The following is a 19120-nucleotide window of genomic DNA, read 5'->3' as shown; positions in this document are numbered from 1 at the left end:
GACAAGGTGCCACACAGGCAGCAGCTAAATAAGATGAGCCTATGGCCTTAGTGGCAAGGCTCTGCCACAGATAGACGACTGGCTGACTGGCAAAGGCAGTGTAGAGATAAAGGGCTCTTTTTCTGGATGGCAACCTGTGACAAGTGGAGTTCTTCTTCAGCGTTGGAACCATGACTATTCATATTAACCACCTGGATGAGGGAACCGAGGACATTGTGTCATCTGCAAACTTAGCAACAAAGGTAGGTGACAAGCAGAGAGGCTGCCTAAGACCTGGACATGGTAGCAAGTGGACTAAGTACAACAGATGGAATACAGGGTGGCCAAATGTGAGGTTATATACTTTATTCTGAAGACAGACACAGACTATTTTCTAAATGGGAAAGGCTTTGAAAATCTGAAGCACAAAGGGATTTGGGAAGTCCTAGTTCTGATTCCTCTGAAGGTTAGCATGCACATTTAGTTGGTAGTTCAGAAGGTAAATGAAATGTGAGCATACATTTCAAGAGGGATGAATACAACAGATAGGTACTGCTGAGATTGTATAAAGCTCTGCTCAGACGCATTAGGAATGTTGAGAACTGTTTTGGGCCCCTAAGGAAGGATGCTCTGGTTTGGAGGAGCTGCAGAATTTTATAAGAGTGATCCTAGAGATTAAATGTTCACCGCATGAGGACTCTGGGTCTGTACTCATGATTGAACCTTACAAGATAGAGGGGCTCGAATAGCGTGGAATCGCGACAAAGGGACAAGCCTTTATAACTGAGATGAGGTGGACTTTCTTCAGCCAAAGGGCTGTGGAAGTCACTGAATATATTTGAGACAGAGAAAAATTAGTTCTGGATTATTAAGAGATTCAAGGGTTACAGGAAGAAGGCAGGAGAATGAGGGTGAGAAACATATCAACCATGATTGAATGTTGGAACAGACTCGATGGGTTGATTGGCCTAATTCTGCTCCTAGAACGTATGATTTATTCTGTCATACATCATGTACCAATCCTTTCTCAGTATGGATCTGAAAAACCAGAAACAAATTTTTAACATGGTCTTCATCTTCCAGTTTCTCAGACATCATAATTTAGTTTCATATATACATGCACATGGCACAGGAGTTTAAGGAAATAACCCAAATGCATTCTGACCCTAGGCCTCATTGTGACTGGAGATTACTAAAACATTTAAAGAATACAATTTTTTTGAGCAACCTTTATTCATACATTTTGCATATTTCAGACCTTTAAAACCATCAACAACATTTTCTAGCACCATAGATCCAGAAATGTTATTTCATTGGTATAGAATTGTCTTATTTACACACTTTCCTATTTGACAGCCTTGTGTTGCAATAGTACACATTTTCTCTACAATATTTACCACAAAAATTCCAACTCAAGACTTCAATATACACACTAGTTTAACATCAAATGATCAAAATACAACGCAATATAATAAAAGATCAGTCAAAGATTAATTCCGCCCAGTTCTGGTAAAACAATATTTGGCAAAAAACAAAAGTAAATTTGACACCTGTAAAGTGGAACATGAAATTTAAAAAAGGGAAACTGCAATAATTGAACATACAAAATGAAGGACAGAATGTAGCCAGATAACCAGTGTCTCTGCACTCTGAAAAGAATGCAATTTAAGTTTTGCAACAGCTTGTCCAAACTTGTCCCCACCCTCCCACCCCTAAGTCAAGTGCCCATTTCCATTAGTGGACAAATAGATTAGCTGTACTTCCAAATGATTAGTTTGACTTGGCATCAGTTTCTAAAATGGAACTCCCCAGTTCTAGTTATACGAATGCATATATTTTATTTTCAACCAGTTCAGCCCCAAGGAACAGAATGGCCTTCTACAGCCTTCAGTATTAGTATGTGCCATCAGTAGGGTTGTCAGAATCATTTTTAATTAGCTCTTACAAGACACACTATGAGCTATGGAATAAATTTACATTCTTTGAAGCAGGAAACCTAATAACTGATTCCCAGACAAGAGCCTGTACACACCTACAACTTCAATGCATAAACATTACAATACTGTACTTGGACAAAGAGGAACTTAATAGTCTAGTTTTCTCCTTTAACTCCCAAACATAAGGATATTTACAATTATTTCTGCAGATTCCACCACTAACAACTATATGGCTTGCTACCAAAACAATTCTCCAACATCCAACTCCATGTTAAATACTGAGGTTCATAAAATGAACAACATTGTTGGCCATTAGAATACTTTGATTCCTGCTTCAATCCAATGGTAATTAAAAGCCCAGGTGCTTTCAACGGATAAGATAAAACATTCAACACGTTGTTATAAAGCAATTAGTTCTTCTTTTTACAGACGAAAACTTTGATCGCTCCAGTGAAATCAGCAGACAAGAGTACTTCGGTGATATCTGATTTCAATGCACCTAATATGAAAGAGAAATTAGTGAGAGATAGTGTACAGTATTTCGTATGTGCAAATCTTCACATAATGCCCCAGCTGCTACTCATCCATTGCACAACTGGAAAAGTTGTTCCTTAAAATAGAATGAGATTTCCTTACAGCTTCCACACCTTCCAACCCCTACTCCACCTCAGACCAAGGACGGTCTATGACTGCATTCTACCTTAAATACCCTTTTTAAAGTAAACTCTTTGAAGCTCTCTCTTTTGTGGATGCCTTTAAATCTGTTAAATTAGTTGATTTTGTGGAGCTGAACCCATTGGCATGACTTCCTCCTACTCTGCAAATACACATACCTATTTTTAAGAAATGGGACAAAACACACAATTCTGCCCAAATGCCAACAGAACTCATCTGGTCAGGACGCCAGCTCAGAACGAAGAACTAGACTCTTACTTCAGAACAGAAATCAAATCCCTAGGAATTTGTCTTGCAGGTGTAATTACTACTCAATTGGTCCTATTTTCTCCAGTGTCATGTGAGATTACAAAATTCACCAGTTAGGCAATGATACTTACAAAACAAGACTGCATTAGTTAATCTGAAACACTCTACAGTTTACAATATATAAACAAGTAGATAACTTACCAGAAGGTATAGGATCTGTATCGATGCTCATACCATTGCCCTCTGTTTTTTCTGATTGTGGAGCATCAGACAGCATCAGACTTGGATTTGATGCAAATATTGCTGAAGTGACAACTGCATTATGTGCTACACAAGAGAAAAAGCAGATTAGAATTAACTGTAGCATTAATGGTATTAACCTATATAAGCAAGGTTTCATATTTGGCAATGCTCAAAATATACTTAAGCAACTACAGCAGCTTGATATCAACTGAGGTTAATAAGAATTGTTATTGCATTGGGATTGTTTTCAACAGGCACTCAGCGACCTCAGAGGGAGATGAACGTGTGACCAAGTACAATAAGTGATACAGGGATGCTGTTACCATGTGAAATTGAGCACAGATAGAGATACCAGGGGCAGGGCTACATCCACACAGTGAGGGGATAAGACAGATTTAATTGCTTCAGAGACAGATAGCACACAGAATGACCTTATTGTTGCTGTAATAGCTCTGGTACTAAATAGGTGTAGAACTGAAAAAGTTTGAATACTGAGCAGAGACATGAAAGGTGTGTTTGAATACTAGTAAAAGAGCTTGATTCTGCATTTCAGCAATCCAACATTTATGCCATTTCCAACTTCCTGAAATTAGAATCACTTTCTCTGAATAAAACTATAAGTAGACAAACATTATCGCAATATACATCAAGCCAAAGGAAGAACAGTTAAAGCCTCGAATACCATTAGTTGCATTGAGAGGTAATAATTCTCAAGGCAGGGATTTCACTTTTTTCATGTACTTGACCTATCTAGATTGTGTACATGAAGGTCAAACCATTATTGATGGGATCTACCTGTACAAATTAAAGCATTAAAATCAACCCATGAGACGAACAAGACTTCTTTCTGATTTCCAATAGGTAGACACAATCTACTAAAGACATCCACAATGGAATGAAGGATATCGCTACAGGACAGGATTTTCTGGGTTTGTTTTAAGCAGAACCAGACAGTTCCATAGCCACTGAGCTCAGTTCCACTGTCTGCTGTTGTTTGGTCAAGTTTCAGAATGCAGCTCCTACATGGTTGTCCAAGAAGAATCTTCTACTGATCTGTTAACCTCGATAAATGATATAGACTCAGTAGCAAGGAAGCCCAGTAATATCACAAATATTGTTCCAAAGGAAGCAGGCTAAATTCACAAAAATCTAGAGAACTAAAGCTGGCAAATATTTTCATAAATATAGTGGAACCTCGACTATGCGAACAGCATGGGCAGGGAATATTTTATTCAAATAATCAAATTTTTGGATAACATCATTTAGAACCTTGCAAACTTGTTTGGATAACTGGCTTTCGGATAATCGAGGTTCCTCTGTACATGTTGCTGAAACAACCTACAAATAATCTGCACAAGCTTAATGCTTTAAAGAAACAAAATTACATACATTGTTTCTAACTCAGTTTCATCTTTTTCATTTATACCAACACACTCGATGGTCAGTATCAGCTTATTTGGCTTGCTTTACTACTTTAATGTAAGAAGGGTGCTTATATCAAAACAGCGATTTGAAAGGTATGATGAACCTGTCTTGGAACAAAAGAGCTTTGTAATATTCTAAACTGAATAGCAGCCCTGAATTCATGCAAAATAAAGAACTGGAGATCTGAAACAAAAATTGCTGGAGAACCTCAGTACATCTAGTAGCATCTGTGGAAAGAAGGCAGAGTTAACACTGAGTCCAGGATGACTCTTCATCACAACTGAATTAATGACTTTGCTCATTAATAATACTTTAGCCAGGTCACTTAGTGTCATTGCCAATTATTGTTTAAAAGGAACAATTTTAAAATTTGATCCAAAAGACAACCATAAACCTTTGTAAATCTCGGTTTTGAAATTTGGAGCTGATTATTTAAAACAGAAGTTTTAATTATTGGGCCCAAGATCATTTTTAAAAATGATTTTCTTTAAAAATTATTTTAAAAAGCATTGATTTCTTTCGAGAATGAACCACTTAGTTTTAAATGGAGAAATTCAAAACTGTTTAGTACGATGGGATTATCAATTTAACAGATGAGTTACCTTTAATCCCTTCCCAAAAATCATTGCGATCTCTTCGCACTGAAGTAAACTTGCTGACATCATGGTAAGTGCTCCAAATGTATAAATATCGATCTTCAGATCCACTTATTATATACGTGTAATCATGACTAAAGAATAAGATCGCAAAGCATGTAAAAAGTCTCAAATATCTATGGTTAGAGGAAAAATTACTAAAAGAATAATCTAAAATTATGTTACGAATGTAGCATTAAATTAGACTGCAAAACACGAGAATCAGGTTAGCAAAGATAATTTCCATTAACCTTATTTTAATCAGCACAGTTCCAACAAGGTAAACTATTGGAGGAAATTCAAAGAAAACTAATCTGAAACAGAATTTCACTTACATTTGTGCTACTCAGAACTCTGAGGTCCCCATCTATTAGCTGGGTTCCTTGCAATTTCCTGGCTGTATAAGCCCACAAATAACTGGACTAAAATGAGAAGGCTCACTGGAGCAGCAAATGTATAAGGAAATCCTTCCTTCCCCCATTGTAGGTCAGATGCAATCAGTGCTATAATGTCTCTCCCAGGTGGAAGTCAACACCACTTGGTAAAATAGAGCATAAAAGGCCCACTCTCAGCTAAAAAGGTGCCAGAAAATGATTGCACAATAAGTTGGCTGCTCTTTATAGCGCTACAAATGGAGTGAAATGGGCAGAGATCTGATCAGTGGAAAACTTCTTGGTATCCTTTGAAAATTGCAATTATGAATGTAATTTACTAGGAAACCTTAAACTGCAATGTTGCTCTATTCTGCAGAGATTGTGAAACACAAAAGGAACAATTGGTCATTCAAGTCCAAAGCAAGCTTCTGAACAAGAATATTGTCTAAATACAAGCTATCCATGGCATTGAGTAAAGTAGCAAAGATTATTTAATAAACGTCAGTTTTCACAAGAATATTTTATCGCTTTTTCCATCTCTCCATTAATACAATAACTTCCAGAGTGAAAGCTTCACAATGTTGTCAACACTTTCAATGGAATTGTACCTCATGTCCAAACTAGTTATTCTCTGTTTTGAGTCCTAAATTTTACTTACACTAAAGCCCTTAAATGAAAGGCATCCCAAACCACTTCAGACAGGCATGAACAAAACTGATGTCAAGATAAAGGGAAGATAGAGAGCAGTTACTAAAATCTTGTTCTAGAGTACCCAGCTATTGTGACCAATAAGTGAGGTGCTTTCAATAGAAAATTTCAGAAAGTGAGACATGGGTATCTAAAAGAAGAGGAATGCATAGGACATCAGAATAGGAATGGTTTTGAGGGATATGGGCCAAATACTGGCAAATGAGACTAGGCCATAGATTAGATTACTTAGATTAGATTACTTACAGTGTGGAAACAGGCCCTTCGGCCCAACAAGTCCACACCGACCCGCCGAAGCGCAACCCACCCATACATTTACCCCTTACCTAACACTACAGGCAATTTAGCACGGCCAATTCACCTGACCCGCACATCTTTGGACTGTGGGAAGAAACCGGAGCACCCGGAGGAAACCCACACAGACACGGGGAGAACATGCAAACTCCACACAGTCAGTCGCCTGAGTCGGGAATTGAACCCAGGTCTCGGGTGCTGTGAGACAGCAGTGCTAACCACTGTGCCACCGTGTCGCCCAGTGTCCAGCCATACTAGGATGTCTGGTCAGCATGGATGAGTTGGACCGACGGCTGTGTTTCTGTGCTGTATGACTAGAGGAATGGAGGGTCCATTTTTGGTGGATAATGTACAATTGCACGTGGCATGATGTGAGGTGAAGGCAGTTATGAAACTTGACAGCAATAAGAATTTAAAATTGGAGGTGCTAAGAAACTGGGAGCTGCTATCAATGAGAATGAGCATGATAGGCAAGCATCTGGTGTGCTCGGAGTAAAAAAAAATGGAATTGAAATAGTATGTTTCTCTGTCTGCAGATGTTGTTTGGTTTATTGAAAATTTCCAGCATTTCTAGATTAGATTAGATTACTTACAGTGTGGAAACAGGCCCTTCGGCCCAACAAGTCCACACCGACCTGCCAAAGGACTGTGGGAGGAAACCGGAGCACCTGGAGGAAACCAACACAGATACGGGGAGAATCCACACAGTCAGTCGCCTGAAGCGGGAATTGAACCCAGGTCTCTGGCGCTGTGAGGCAGCAGTGCTAACCACTGTGCCACCGTGCCGTTTCTATTTCCAGTGTCCAGAATATGCAATGTTCTACTTTTAGATTTGAGGCAGCTGAGGCTAGGCATTTTGAGCATGGTTAAATTTCTGGACAGTGAAGATATCTGGTTGATAAGGAGATCATTGAAGCAATTGAGATCAGAGGAAACTAATATATGAAGGAACGTTTCAGTACATGGCTGAGGCATCAGCAGAAGCAGACCAATTCAAAGTAGGAGTAGTTGTTGATGGAACTAGACATTTTATTGCACAACTGAACAAGTTGAGATTCCTGGATTTTAAATACATGTACACATTTTACTCCAGAATACCACATGTAAAAAGGCACAGCTGCCATTACTCCTAGTGATGCAATATATCAAGTAACTCATCATCAATCCACACAAGTGTAACACAATTGGAGAAAGCATTCACTTTGGGAGAGGAGCATACATACTCAGATACAAGTGGTTATTCCTCTTGTTTTCAAGCTAATGTTTTCCAAGACCAGTAAGAAAATCGGCCCCAAATCTGCATAAATGTCCCACAGAATACAAACTGCATTTGGATAGTATTATGCAATATGAACAAGCATTATATAAAAATAAACAATTCAAGTAGGACCATAGGAATTTGTTTTACTAATAATTAACATTAAGTTTACACTAACTTCGAGAAAGCAGCATGGTTAACCACACAACAACTGGACTGTCTTGCCCAGAGATGCAGCAGAAACTAGAACTGTGATGCTAACCGATGAAGAAGTCCACATACTCACCTAAAACTTGCTTTGATTTGGCTACTGCTATTAACATAGCCTTTATATTTCATTGAAATGGACAAATCTCTAAGGTCATATAGGCGAATTCTTGAATCATTGGAGGTCACAAGGATCTAAATTTAAGAGTTCAATATGTTAAGATGTACACTATTATAGAAACAGAAGTCATTGCACCCTGCTCCCCAATAGATATACCCACCTTATTCTCACCAGGTAATGGTTCAATGCCTGTGATTTTTCTCCCAACTCGGTTTCTCCCCCTGGTCGAGCGCACATGTATCTGTGTGTGGTACTTCAAATGCTGGGGAAAGGAAGTAATACATCACTTACAGCTTTTAAATAGCATTATGAAAACAGAAATTGACTATGAATTTATGCAGCAAGATTAGCCTTTAAACTGTTTTGCATACAAAATAAAGCTGTCAAGTTTCCCTCACATGGCAGTAATACAGCTGTGGATAGAGGTCAATTCAAAGACTGAAATGAAATCCAACTTGCCCAATGAACTCGCATTACCTCTGTATCATAGAAGATGCATCTACCATCGTAAGTTCCAATCACTGCGTATTTGCCATTTTGGCAGAAGTTTGCTGCTGTTATTAGTTTTGTTTGCCCATCAATTTCATTCCACAATGCTACCTTCTTGTCAGGTATATTCCACAAACGGAGTTTACCATCAAGTGATCCACTTAAGAAGTACCTATCATCCTGAGGAGTACAAAAAATCATAAATAGTTAGAAAAAAGCAATCTTATTGGTAAATGTAAGGCTTGAGTTTACTTGGCTTCAGGTTCTGCTCCCCTGTGGTTGCAGAAATATAAAGTAAACTCAGCAGGTCAGAAAAAGCAAGTCAGAGAAACAAGTCACCTATACCATGCTGGCCTGCTTTTAGCACTAATCCAGCAAAGATAAAAGAACAAATTTCAGAGTTATTGTCATTCTTATTTGGACAACAGTGAATCTGGAAGGAACCTCTTCAAGGAAGGGAAATTGGATTTCTGGCTTTAGCATTTTTACATATTAAGTGTACTTGTGGAATCAAGTTGCACCAACTACAGGACTTAATTACATAATACAAACTGAAATGCTAAAGTAGTAAAGGGCATAATAACCGACAAAATGACATTAATTTTAAAACTTGTCTGTTCGCCCCAACATTACTGAACAGCAGCAGGAATTCTCCGTTCCTAAAGCATGTAACAATTAGAACTCTGTAATTAGCTAACATGACATTCTTCCAATTGATGTGAGAAAGATCTTGCCCTTTGCAAAGTTTGTCAAATTGGCACATAGCAAAAATCACTAATTTTAAGAACAAATTTTATGTGAAAATGCTTCCAGATTTCATAAATGCTATATTGACAAAAGGGCTTTCTTCAAAAAATAAGTTTTTTAAAAATTGCAATTCTCTTTGTCGGTCTGTTACATGGCATAGCATATACAAAGATGGAATGTTTACTCCAATTAGCAGTGGTTTGAAGGAAACATATGAAACTCACAGCACAGATGAAATTACTCTCCTCCTGTAGAAGTTACCATTCACCCTGTCAAATAATATTCATTGGCATAGCTGTTCACAGTAACAGAGTCAACAGGTGTAGGTAAGGTTAAGCTAACATGTAATCAGGAAGTAAAAGACCAACTGCAGAGATAAAGACCCCAAAAGAGTCAGTAACAAGCTAGTAGGTTGGAGTAAATTGCAGACGACATAAGTTTGTCTATTTTAATGTGGATTAGAAAAATCAACATTTATTTGAGAATGTTATTTACAGAATTACAGTCTATTGAATAATGTTCACAATTTGCTGGTATGCTTGTACACAATGATCTTAGCACGGTCACAGAATTAATGAAATAGATTTCACTATTGGCAGACAAATTGAGTCCAGAATATTGATTCCCTGTTTGCTTTATAAATTCTAGAACATAGATTAGTGGAACAAGGGCAAGCCATGTCTAAACAACCCCGCGCACACTGGTCCATATCCCTCTGTCCCCTATCGATTTATGTGTCTGTTTAAATGCCTCTTAAAACGTTGCTATCATGCTTGCTTCTACCATCTCCCCAGGCAGTGCATTCCAGGAAACAACCACAGTCTGCATAAAAAAAAACTTGCCTCACATCTGTTTAAACTTTCCCCTTTTCACCTTAAATCTATGACCCCTAGTATTTAATTTTTCCACCCTGGGAAATGATTCTGTCTATCCACCCTGTCCATGCCCCTCAATTTTATACTTCTCTATCAGGTTGCCCCTCAACCTCTGACACTTCGATGAAAGCAATCCAAGTTTGTCCAACCTCTCCTTACATTATAACACTCCAATCCAGGCAACATCGTGGGAAACCTCTTCTTGCACCGTCTCCAAAATCATCACATTCGTCCTTGGGGCCAGAACTGCACACGCTATTCCAAATGTGACCTAACTAAAGTTTCATACAGATGCAAAATGACTTACCAACTTTCGTATTCAATTCTCTGACCGATGAGGGTAAATATGCTGTACACCTTCTTTACTACCTTATGTACTTGTGTTGCCACTTTGAGTGTGTTCTGGGCTTGCACCCCACGATCCCTCCATAGATTAGTGCATCTCAGGGTCTTGTCTTTTGCTGTACACATTCCTCTTGCATTTGATCTCCCAAAATTCATCACGTCACACTTGTCTGAATTAAACTCCAGCTGCCATTTCACAAGCCAGCTTTCCAACTGATCTATATCCTGCTGCAACTTTCTTCACTATCCACAACTTAACCAATTTTCATGTTATTGCCAAACTTATTAATCAGTCCACCAACATTTTCATCCAAATCATTTGCATAAATTACAAACAACAGAGGTCCCCCAGCACTGATCCAGATCCTTGTGGAACTTCTTAAAAAGTTATGAAGGTTTCAATTAGGAATGGTCAGAGGAACAAGGTTATACTCATCCTAATCTTATTATGTACCCTGTGTCAGATTGTAAGATGATCCTGTTACAATTATACAGAGCTTTAGAGAGATCAATCTGGAGTACCATGTAAAATTTTGGGTAGAAAAATGCCTTATCTTCCGTCTCAGGACCATACAATCACATGGCGTCAACATCGACTTTACTAGTTTCCGAATCACTCCCCCACCCCCACCCCCATCTCATTCTAGATCCAACTCTCCTACTCAGCACCACCCTCTTGACCTGACCATCTTCCTTCCCACCTATCCTCTCCACTCTCCCCACCAACCAATCACAATTACATCCCCTCTGCATCCACCTTCCCACCTATGCTCCCCAACCCCACACCCACCACTTCACTAAATCTCTCAGCCTCCTTCCCCCTCCACATTCCTGATGAAAGGCTTATCTCTGAATCAACTCATCAGATCTTTGGATGCCTCCTAGCCTACTGTGCTTATCCTGTGCCACACCTTTTGACAGTAATCTTGAGAGTACTGCTTTGGAGATCCTATCTTTCAATCTCCTACTCACTCCCTAAAATCATCTTTCAGGACCTCATCCTCAATCCTACTCAATTCATTGCCATTAATGTGGACCAGAACCTCTAGTTGATCACCTTCACCCAGGTCCTGCAGCCACTCCATAACATACTTTAATTTGGCACAAGATCAGCAACGTATCATCCAGAGTCATGCCAACGTGAACAAATGCCTGCCTGATCCTGACAATGGAAATTGCTTTCATTGTTGCACTGCCATTCTTCTGCTGCCCCTTTGCATAGCTGACACACCTGTGCTGCTACCAACCTGACACTGGCTGCACTCACCTGATGAAGCATCAGCCTCACCAGTAATCCAGACTAAAAACTAATTGCAAGCAAGGTAGTCTCAAAGGACCTCTTCACTGCCTGTCTTGCTCTCATGCCTGTCTGGTAGTCATCCATTCTGTTTCCTCCTGCACACTTCAAACTTTCTAACTAAAATACTAAATCTTGTACAATACTGTCCTGTGTGATATCTTCGTTAAACAAAGTAGTTTTGTGAACCGGAAAGTGTAAGTTGCATCAAATTATCCAGGAGATAACTGGTTTGATAGCAGTGCTTAATTCTTGCAGTTTAACTGACATAGAATTTTGCAGTGGGTTCTGAATTTGCATTTGATGATCTTCAGACTGTTGATCCAATCCATTACGTGATGATGTGACCATGTCCCTAAACATGAAGTGTAGTACTTTGCCTCTCAGATACAGAACAGTGACAGAAGCTGCTGTTCAAGCTCTGAAACACAGAGCTCAAGTGTGTGCAGCGAGCAACACTTCCTACAGTGTATTTCTCTAGGACACTTGGCACGCTCAAGACTCCACATGCAGGATGTACACTCCACATGCAGGATGTACACTCCACATGCAGGATGTACACTCCACATGCAGGATGTACACTCCACATGCAGGATGTACACTCCACATGCAGGATGTACACTCCACATGCAGGATGTACACTCCACATGCAGGATGTACACTCCACATGCAGGATGTACACTCCACATGCAGGATGTACACTCCACATGCAGGATGTACACTCCACATGCAGGATGTACACTCCACATGCAGGATGTACACTCCACATGCAGGATGTACACTCCACATGCAGGATGTACACTCCACATGCAGGATGTACACTCCACATGCAGGATGTACACTCCACATGCAGGATGTACACTCCACATGCAGGATGTACACTCCACATGCAGGATGTACACTCCACATGCAGGATGTACACTCCACATGCAGGATGTACACTCCACATGCAGGATGTACACTCCACATGCAGGATGTACACTCCACATGCAGGATGTACACTCCACATGCAGGATGTACACTCCACATGCAGGATGTACACTCCACATGCAGGATGTACACTCCACATGCAGGATGTACACTCCACATGCAGGATGTACACTCCACATTGCTAAGCTGATATGTCATCCCATAACTTTAAATACTATCTATTACTACTAGAATAATTGAAGGCATACCAGTACCCACAAATATGCTTCTTTGTTGTATCGGGGGAGAAGCAAACTGCAGGAGGCTGAAAACAGTAGAATAATAAAGAAGTAACTTTTCCTCACTCATATTCCCCAAACTTCTGTCTAATACTCTCAATAACCAAAGCAGCACTCTGCAGATTGTTGTGTTTAGAAAATCTATTATTAATAAATACAAATGCACGTATAAGATCCTTTATCGGAACATCCAAAAACCAAAAAGCTCTGAAATCCAAAAGGATTTTTTTGTGAAATTTTTTTCTCATTAACAAGGTTCTCGTTAACCCAAGTTGACACCCACTCGATGTGAATCATTCAGATGAAACATGGAGGGCATGGCCAAGCGTGACTTGGGGTTTCTCTGAACACCTACTCCCAAAGTCGATACCTACTCGATGCGTATCACTCGGATGCAATGGGGGCACGTGGTCAGGCACGTTCATAGTTAGAAGTCTGCTTTTCTGTTTAGATTTGTTGAACTTTCACCTTTAAACGCTCTCATTCTGAAAACCGAAAAATTCCGATAAACAGCTGGTCATGAGCATTTCGGATAAAGGATCTTCTACCTGTAGTTAAATATATATTTGTTACTTACTCTTGGGTGAAAAGCTATTGCTGTGACAAAGTCTATATGTTGAAAGCAGCACAGACATTCCCTCCTCGAAATATGCCACAATCGCACAGTTTTGTCCATTGAAGATGACAGCAAAAAGTAGTTCTGTAGGGTTAAAACATGAAGATGTTGAGAATATTTCCATGTAGACGATAAAACGAGGGGGAAACTCGTAAAATGTGAGGAGTAACCTGATACGCAATAAAAATTCTCAAAAAGCCCATCTATCACCTTTAGCAATAAAGCTGATTTGCTTTATTTTGGATTTCTTTTCAAAAAGCATCATTAAATGTTGTCAGGTACAAAGGCAAGGATAGCAAGAGAAGACAAAAACAATTGCAGCGCTCAAAAGGGTAATCACCTGGACTTTTTGAGAATACTTTCCAGAAGTTCTGTTTTTTGGTTTTGCTATAATCTTTCTTATCCTTTAAAACATTTCAATCCTCCAAGCATAGTATATCATACCAAAGATTCCAAGCAAATTTTCATGTACAGAGTTTGCTGGTTTTTATTAGTGGTTATTTCTCCCAGTTTACATTTAACAAATGAATATAAATTTAAGAGATCAGAAAATGAAGCAACCATCTTCATAAATAATCCTCCCCATCTTTCCTTTCCCAGCTCTCCTCTTCCTAACTTTGATCAGACATAAGATGGTTATCTCGTTTGACAACATGGCAGAGAACACATGTTCAGCTACCTCCTCAGCATCAAACTATTTGCTGCTGAAACACTCACCCATTTCTTTACTTGTTTCAAGGTTCAACTGTTCTAATTTCTACCTTTTAGTTGACCAGTACCCTGGTCAGTTGCTATCTGGGTGCTAAGCTACACCTTTGCTTTCAGTTTCCTGTCCTCTCCAAGGCCTCAAAATTAATTCTCATTCACATTTAATTCCTTCATGCTTTCTTTATTCATCTTTTAGAACGTTCCCTAAGCCTACATTGACATTGCTTGTCTAACAGCAGCCTTTGTACATGATTCTCCTTGCTTACTTCATTATAAGTAATGATATTTTCAAACAGTGAAGCCCCATTCTTGAGAATTTCTTCCCATTTTTCCCTCTCATCTCTCTCCCCTCCTTGAAAACTTACTCAAGAACCAAAACTTCAGCCATGCACAAGGTTACCCCTCTAAAATTCTTTCTGACTTTGGGAATCAATTTTTCTTGATCCCTCTCAAATCCTTTGGAATATCGTTTACTATGTTAAATTCAAATTGTTATAATATAAACTTATTAGATTTGGCCCTCAGATGGAATCTTACACCCCCAATTCACTGACATATGAAGACTTTGTTACATGCATTACTTTTAAATGTACATGAATATTGTGAATGTGATCTATTCTTCTACCTTTGACCACGAGAGGTCCAAAAGGTCAGCAGTATGTCCCTTGTATTTACAAAATGGGTGCTGCCGAAATGGTGCATTTTTGTCTTCAGGATCAGACTCTTCTGTTCCGCTACATGCCTGAGAATCCACAGCAAAGAAAACGCAAACTCATTTGGATTCTTAGAAAACAAGCTTTACAAAATTCACTCATATTTTATTGACATAATGTCAACATTTAGTTATAAGCATATATATAAAATTGTAGTATCATTTACAAATTTACATTACTTTAATATCAGAATTACCTATAAAGAAAGATAGACTGTTCCAAAAATGAAATTCACTCTGGAATGAAATACATGCACTCTGGTGCATGCATTTTATAAGAAATTAATTCTCTAATATCAAGTTAGAATGATCAGATGTAATAATGAGACTAGGCGGAAATGTTGATAGTACTGATCCAAATAATGAATGGCCTGCTGTTGGTTACAATCATAATAGATGTAGCCTTTCCATCAGTAATATTCTAAGAGACTTTCGTTTAACTTGCTGTTTATGATAAGCTTATTCATTTCCAGGATGTTCAAAACTATTACAAAGCTACTGTCAATGTGCTCTTATAACAAATAGAGGGCAAATTAATCTATTGTGATTGTGTAAAATGGGTGACAGAAAAATAGCAGTCAGTTAAACTTTCAAACAAATTCCCTTTTTTTTGACAGAAGTCAGTTGAAAAAGAAAATCCCTCAGGATGCAGTAGACATATTTCTTCTGGCTTTTTTTTATTTCTGCCAAAGCCCAATTTTATCCCCATGTTTATTCTGTATTTAATAAGTAGAATTTTTATCTGTTCACATACCGTGTCAGTGTCAGACTTTGAAGAATTCAGGCTTTCTTGTGATGGAGATGGTGACACACGACCTTAACAAAGTTAGAATATTGTTACCAACAGTAATGAAAGAATACAATGTCAGGTTTATCACTCCTGCAGTATTAAATAAAACTAGCAAACCATACAACGTCATGATTTTCCCTTCCCTCCTACCCTGATGCAAATTTTCAACTCTTAACTTGCAACAGCTATAATTTACTTAATGCACATAATTGTCACAATGACTATGATCCATCCACCATCCACAATGACTATGATCAACCTAAAAGAGAAAAGTGACTTGGCTTGAGTACTGATTGAAAAGGCTCTGATATTTTACTCCAAATCAGTAACTAAAATTTTGGTTCTAACCTGACCGAATTTCCTAGCTAACTTGCACACGAGAAGCTTCCTTTCTGCTTTCTTTGATACATAGAATTTACTGTAAAAATGAACAGCACATACAGTCTGCATTGTGAGCTTTCAAAAGGTATCTTCCTCAGCAGCCACAGACAATTGATGGGACAGAAAATTCAACATTGTTTTCCAAATCAAAATGTTGACTTCATGAACATAGCTATATAAAATAATTTTTGTAGATAAGTTACTTAACTAACAGGTTCAGGACAAGAACAGACTTTGCCAACTTGGAATCTTATTTATTTCTGCTGTGAAATCTTATTGTGCAAATCATCTAATGCAATTCTTTACATTTAAACTGTTTGCCACTTTCACCATGAAATCCTCATTGTTCCTTTAATTCTTATTGCTTTGTTGTTAATATCAGAGATTTTGAAGGGCTGTGGACACACAAGATTAGAGAATTTTACTGCATATAGAACACTCATGAGAAGTTGTTCGAAGTGAAGAGGAGTTCAGCCAGGCAGAGGAAGGTGGTGGTGGATGGGATTGGTTCAGAACTTCTTTACAGGCAAAAGTGGAAAGCCCTGAGATCATCCTGATGGGGACGGACACGAAAAGGCACTGTCGGTCCATTTTCTCCTTTCACCCCTCTCATTTTCTTCAGGTCAAAAGATGTGGCTATGGGTACCCAAAAAGACCCAGTTAAGTCTGTTTTTTTGAGGAATGCATGGAACACTGTTTCACACATACTTGGAGCCCTCCCTACAACACCTTCTCTAGTGCAATGACATCATTGGTGCTGCTTCCCTCTCTTGTCCGAAATTGGGAAGCTTTATCAATTTTACTTCCAATTGTCACTCTTTGCTCACCTCCATCTGGTCCATCGCTGACTCCTCCCTTCTTCGACATCTATTTCCATTTCTTGGAATAGGCAGGCCACCAATATCCAGTTACCTTGACTATGCATCCTCACACCTGCTTCCTATAAGGACTCCATTCCATTCTCCCAGCTTCTCCATCTTCATGGCATCTGTTCTCAAGATGTCACCTTCCACAGTCTGGCTTCAGAATTATCCACCTTTTTCCTCAAGGATTCTTCATTGCCCTGGTGGACAGGGGCCTTGGCTGTGTTCAGCCAATCTGCTTCACTTCTACCCACACCACTTCTCTTCCCTCGCACAATAACATAGGGACCCTGGACCTCAGTTACCACCCCACCACCTGAGGATCTGAAATCCGAATACAGGCTGAAGTAATAGTTGTAGTCAGGAACAACTATCTAATACATGGTTTTACTAACATAGGCAGCAATACAATGGCTTATTAATGCAAATAATATGACAAAATGGCTTCTAGGCTGCAAATTGACAATTCTGCTTAAAGCTGCATAAAATGGCTTTTAACCCTGCTAAAAACTGAACTAACCACAGTCTGTCTCAAGAAAGATTAGCAGACAATGCTTCCTTTACAGCAGAGAAATAACTAAACTAGATAAGACATTACTAGTCATCCTAACTGACCTTGCAAGTACAGGTGCAGAGACTAGGTTCGCGAGAGTACTTGGATGTTAGAAAACAAGGTTGCTTCCCAGGAAATATCATTGGGCTAAGTTGCTGTCAATAAAGTCATTTCATTAAAATTGATTGGTAATTGTTTGAATGTGCTCTATAATGATGGCCTGTACTTCTGGCAAAAAAGGTATAAAAATGTCTTTGTTTTAAGCCATGTACGCAGTTTTTCCGAGGAACACTGAAGTGTTTAACCTGTGTTACTGGACCACGTATGCCTAGCTAAGATTGAATAAAGTGGGGAATCTTACAGAACCAGACTGAATTGCTAGTGTTTATTGACCGATCGTGGAACAGAGACACCCCTTCACCCCCTTGTTGAAAGGGTGCAAATGCAAACATTGTACGAGCGACCACATTTCAGGAAAACCTACCTTCAGTGTTGTATTTCATTCTCATGTTATTGAAGTAGTCCCAAGCATTTTTTAAAACCCATATTCGTACAACATTGTCTTGACCAGCTGTTGCAAGTAAACGGCCACAGTGTGAAAATTTCATTGTCCATACAGCACCCTAAAAGCAAAAGTCCATTACTTCAAATTTCAATTGTTAAAACATCAAATAAAAACTACTGTTCTTAACTTCTACAGCACAATGAATAAGAAATAATCTGCTCAAGCATTATTACAACACAGCCAGCAATTAAATAGTTGGCAAATATATAACATTACAAAATTTTAGACAGCTCTAAAAATTACATTCCACAATTACTCATTACACACTTGCAAAAGTTGACCGGCAAAATAGGTTTCTAATTAGTGCACAAATCACAGGCTTGGGGATACTCTTATACGTTTCAATGGAGTGACTTGCACAGCAATTTTATAGCAAGATTTTCATATGTACAAACAACCAGAAAACTGAAACTGAATTAGACAATAGACAGAAATCTGTGACTGTATTCTTGGCTTTTTCCCCTGAATGCTGAATCTTTTGAAGTGTGCAGATTTGACGTGTGCAGATTTGACTTGTTCATACAGCAGCTCTGCAAGCAACAACACTTCATCTATTAGGCACCAGCATATCTTGTATCCAAACTATTAAATTTCTGGGGTGGAGGTTTGCTCGCTAGACGTTTCATTACCTGGCCAGGTAACATCATCAGTGGCGACCTCCAAGTGAAGCGAAGCTGTTGTCTCCTGCTTTCTATTTATGTTTGTCCTGGATGGGGTTCCTCGGGTTTGTGGTGATGTCATTTCCTGTTCATTTTCTGAGGGGTTGATAGATGTTATCTAGACCTGTGTGTTTGTTTATGGCGTTGTGGTTGGAGTGCCAGGCCTCTAGGAGTTCTCTGGCATGTCTTTGCTTAGCCTGAACCAGG

The 19120-nt window shown here is 38.9% G+C and overlaps 1 protein-coding gene across 1 annotated transcript in view; it reads right to left on the bottom strand.

The window, feature by feature from the left end:
• Nucleotides 1–1199: 1199 nt before the first annotated feature.
• The window catches only part of wdr44 (WD repeat domain 44), a 52125-nt gene continuing 34204 nt past the window's right edge, over nt 1200–19120 (bottom strand). Inside the window, exons 10-19 of the mRNA XM_060832593.1 lie at nt 18174–18312; nt 15857–15918; nt 15016–15132; nt 13644–13766; nt 8583–8774; nt 8266–8367; nt 8064–8179; nt 5111–5238; nt 3042–3167; nt 1200–2415 (exon numbers count right to left, since the gene is read on the bottom strand). Of these exons, the coding sequence (XP_060688576.1) occupies nt 2327–2415; nt 3042–3167; nt 5111–5238; nt 8064–8179; nt 8266–8367; nt 8583–8774; nt 13644–13766; nt 15016–15132; nt 15857–15918; nt 18174–18312 (1194 nt within the window). The 3' untranslated portion in view covers nt 1200–2326. The remainder of the gene's footprint in view (nt 2416–3041; nt 3168–5110; nt 5239–8063; nt 8180–8265; nt 8368–8582; nt 8775–13643; nt 13767–15015; nt 15133–15856; nt 15919–18173; nt 18313–19120) is intronic.

The sequence above is a fragment of the Hemiscyllium ocellatum genome, chromosome 11 (genome assembly GCF_020745735.1).
Source record: "Hemiscyllium ocellatum isolate sHemOce1 chromosome 11, sHemOce1.pat.X.cur, whole genome shotgun sequence".
In the NCBI taxonomy this organism is placed as follows: Eukaryota; Metazoa; Chordata; class Chondrichthyes; order Orectolobiformes; family Hemiscylliidae; genus Hemiscyllium; species Hemiscyllium ocellatum.
The sequence above is the reverse complement of the archived record's forward strand: the minus strand, read 5'-3'. Positions and strand labels throughout refer to the sequence as shown.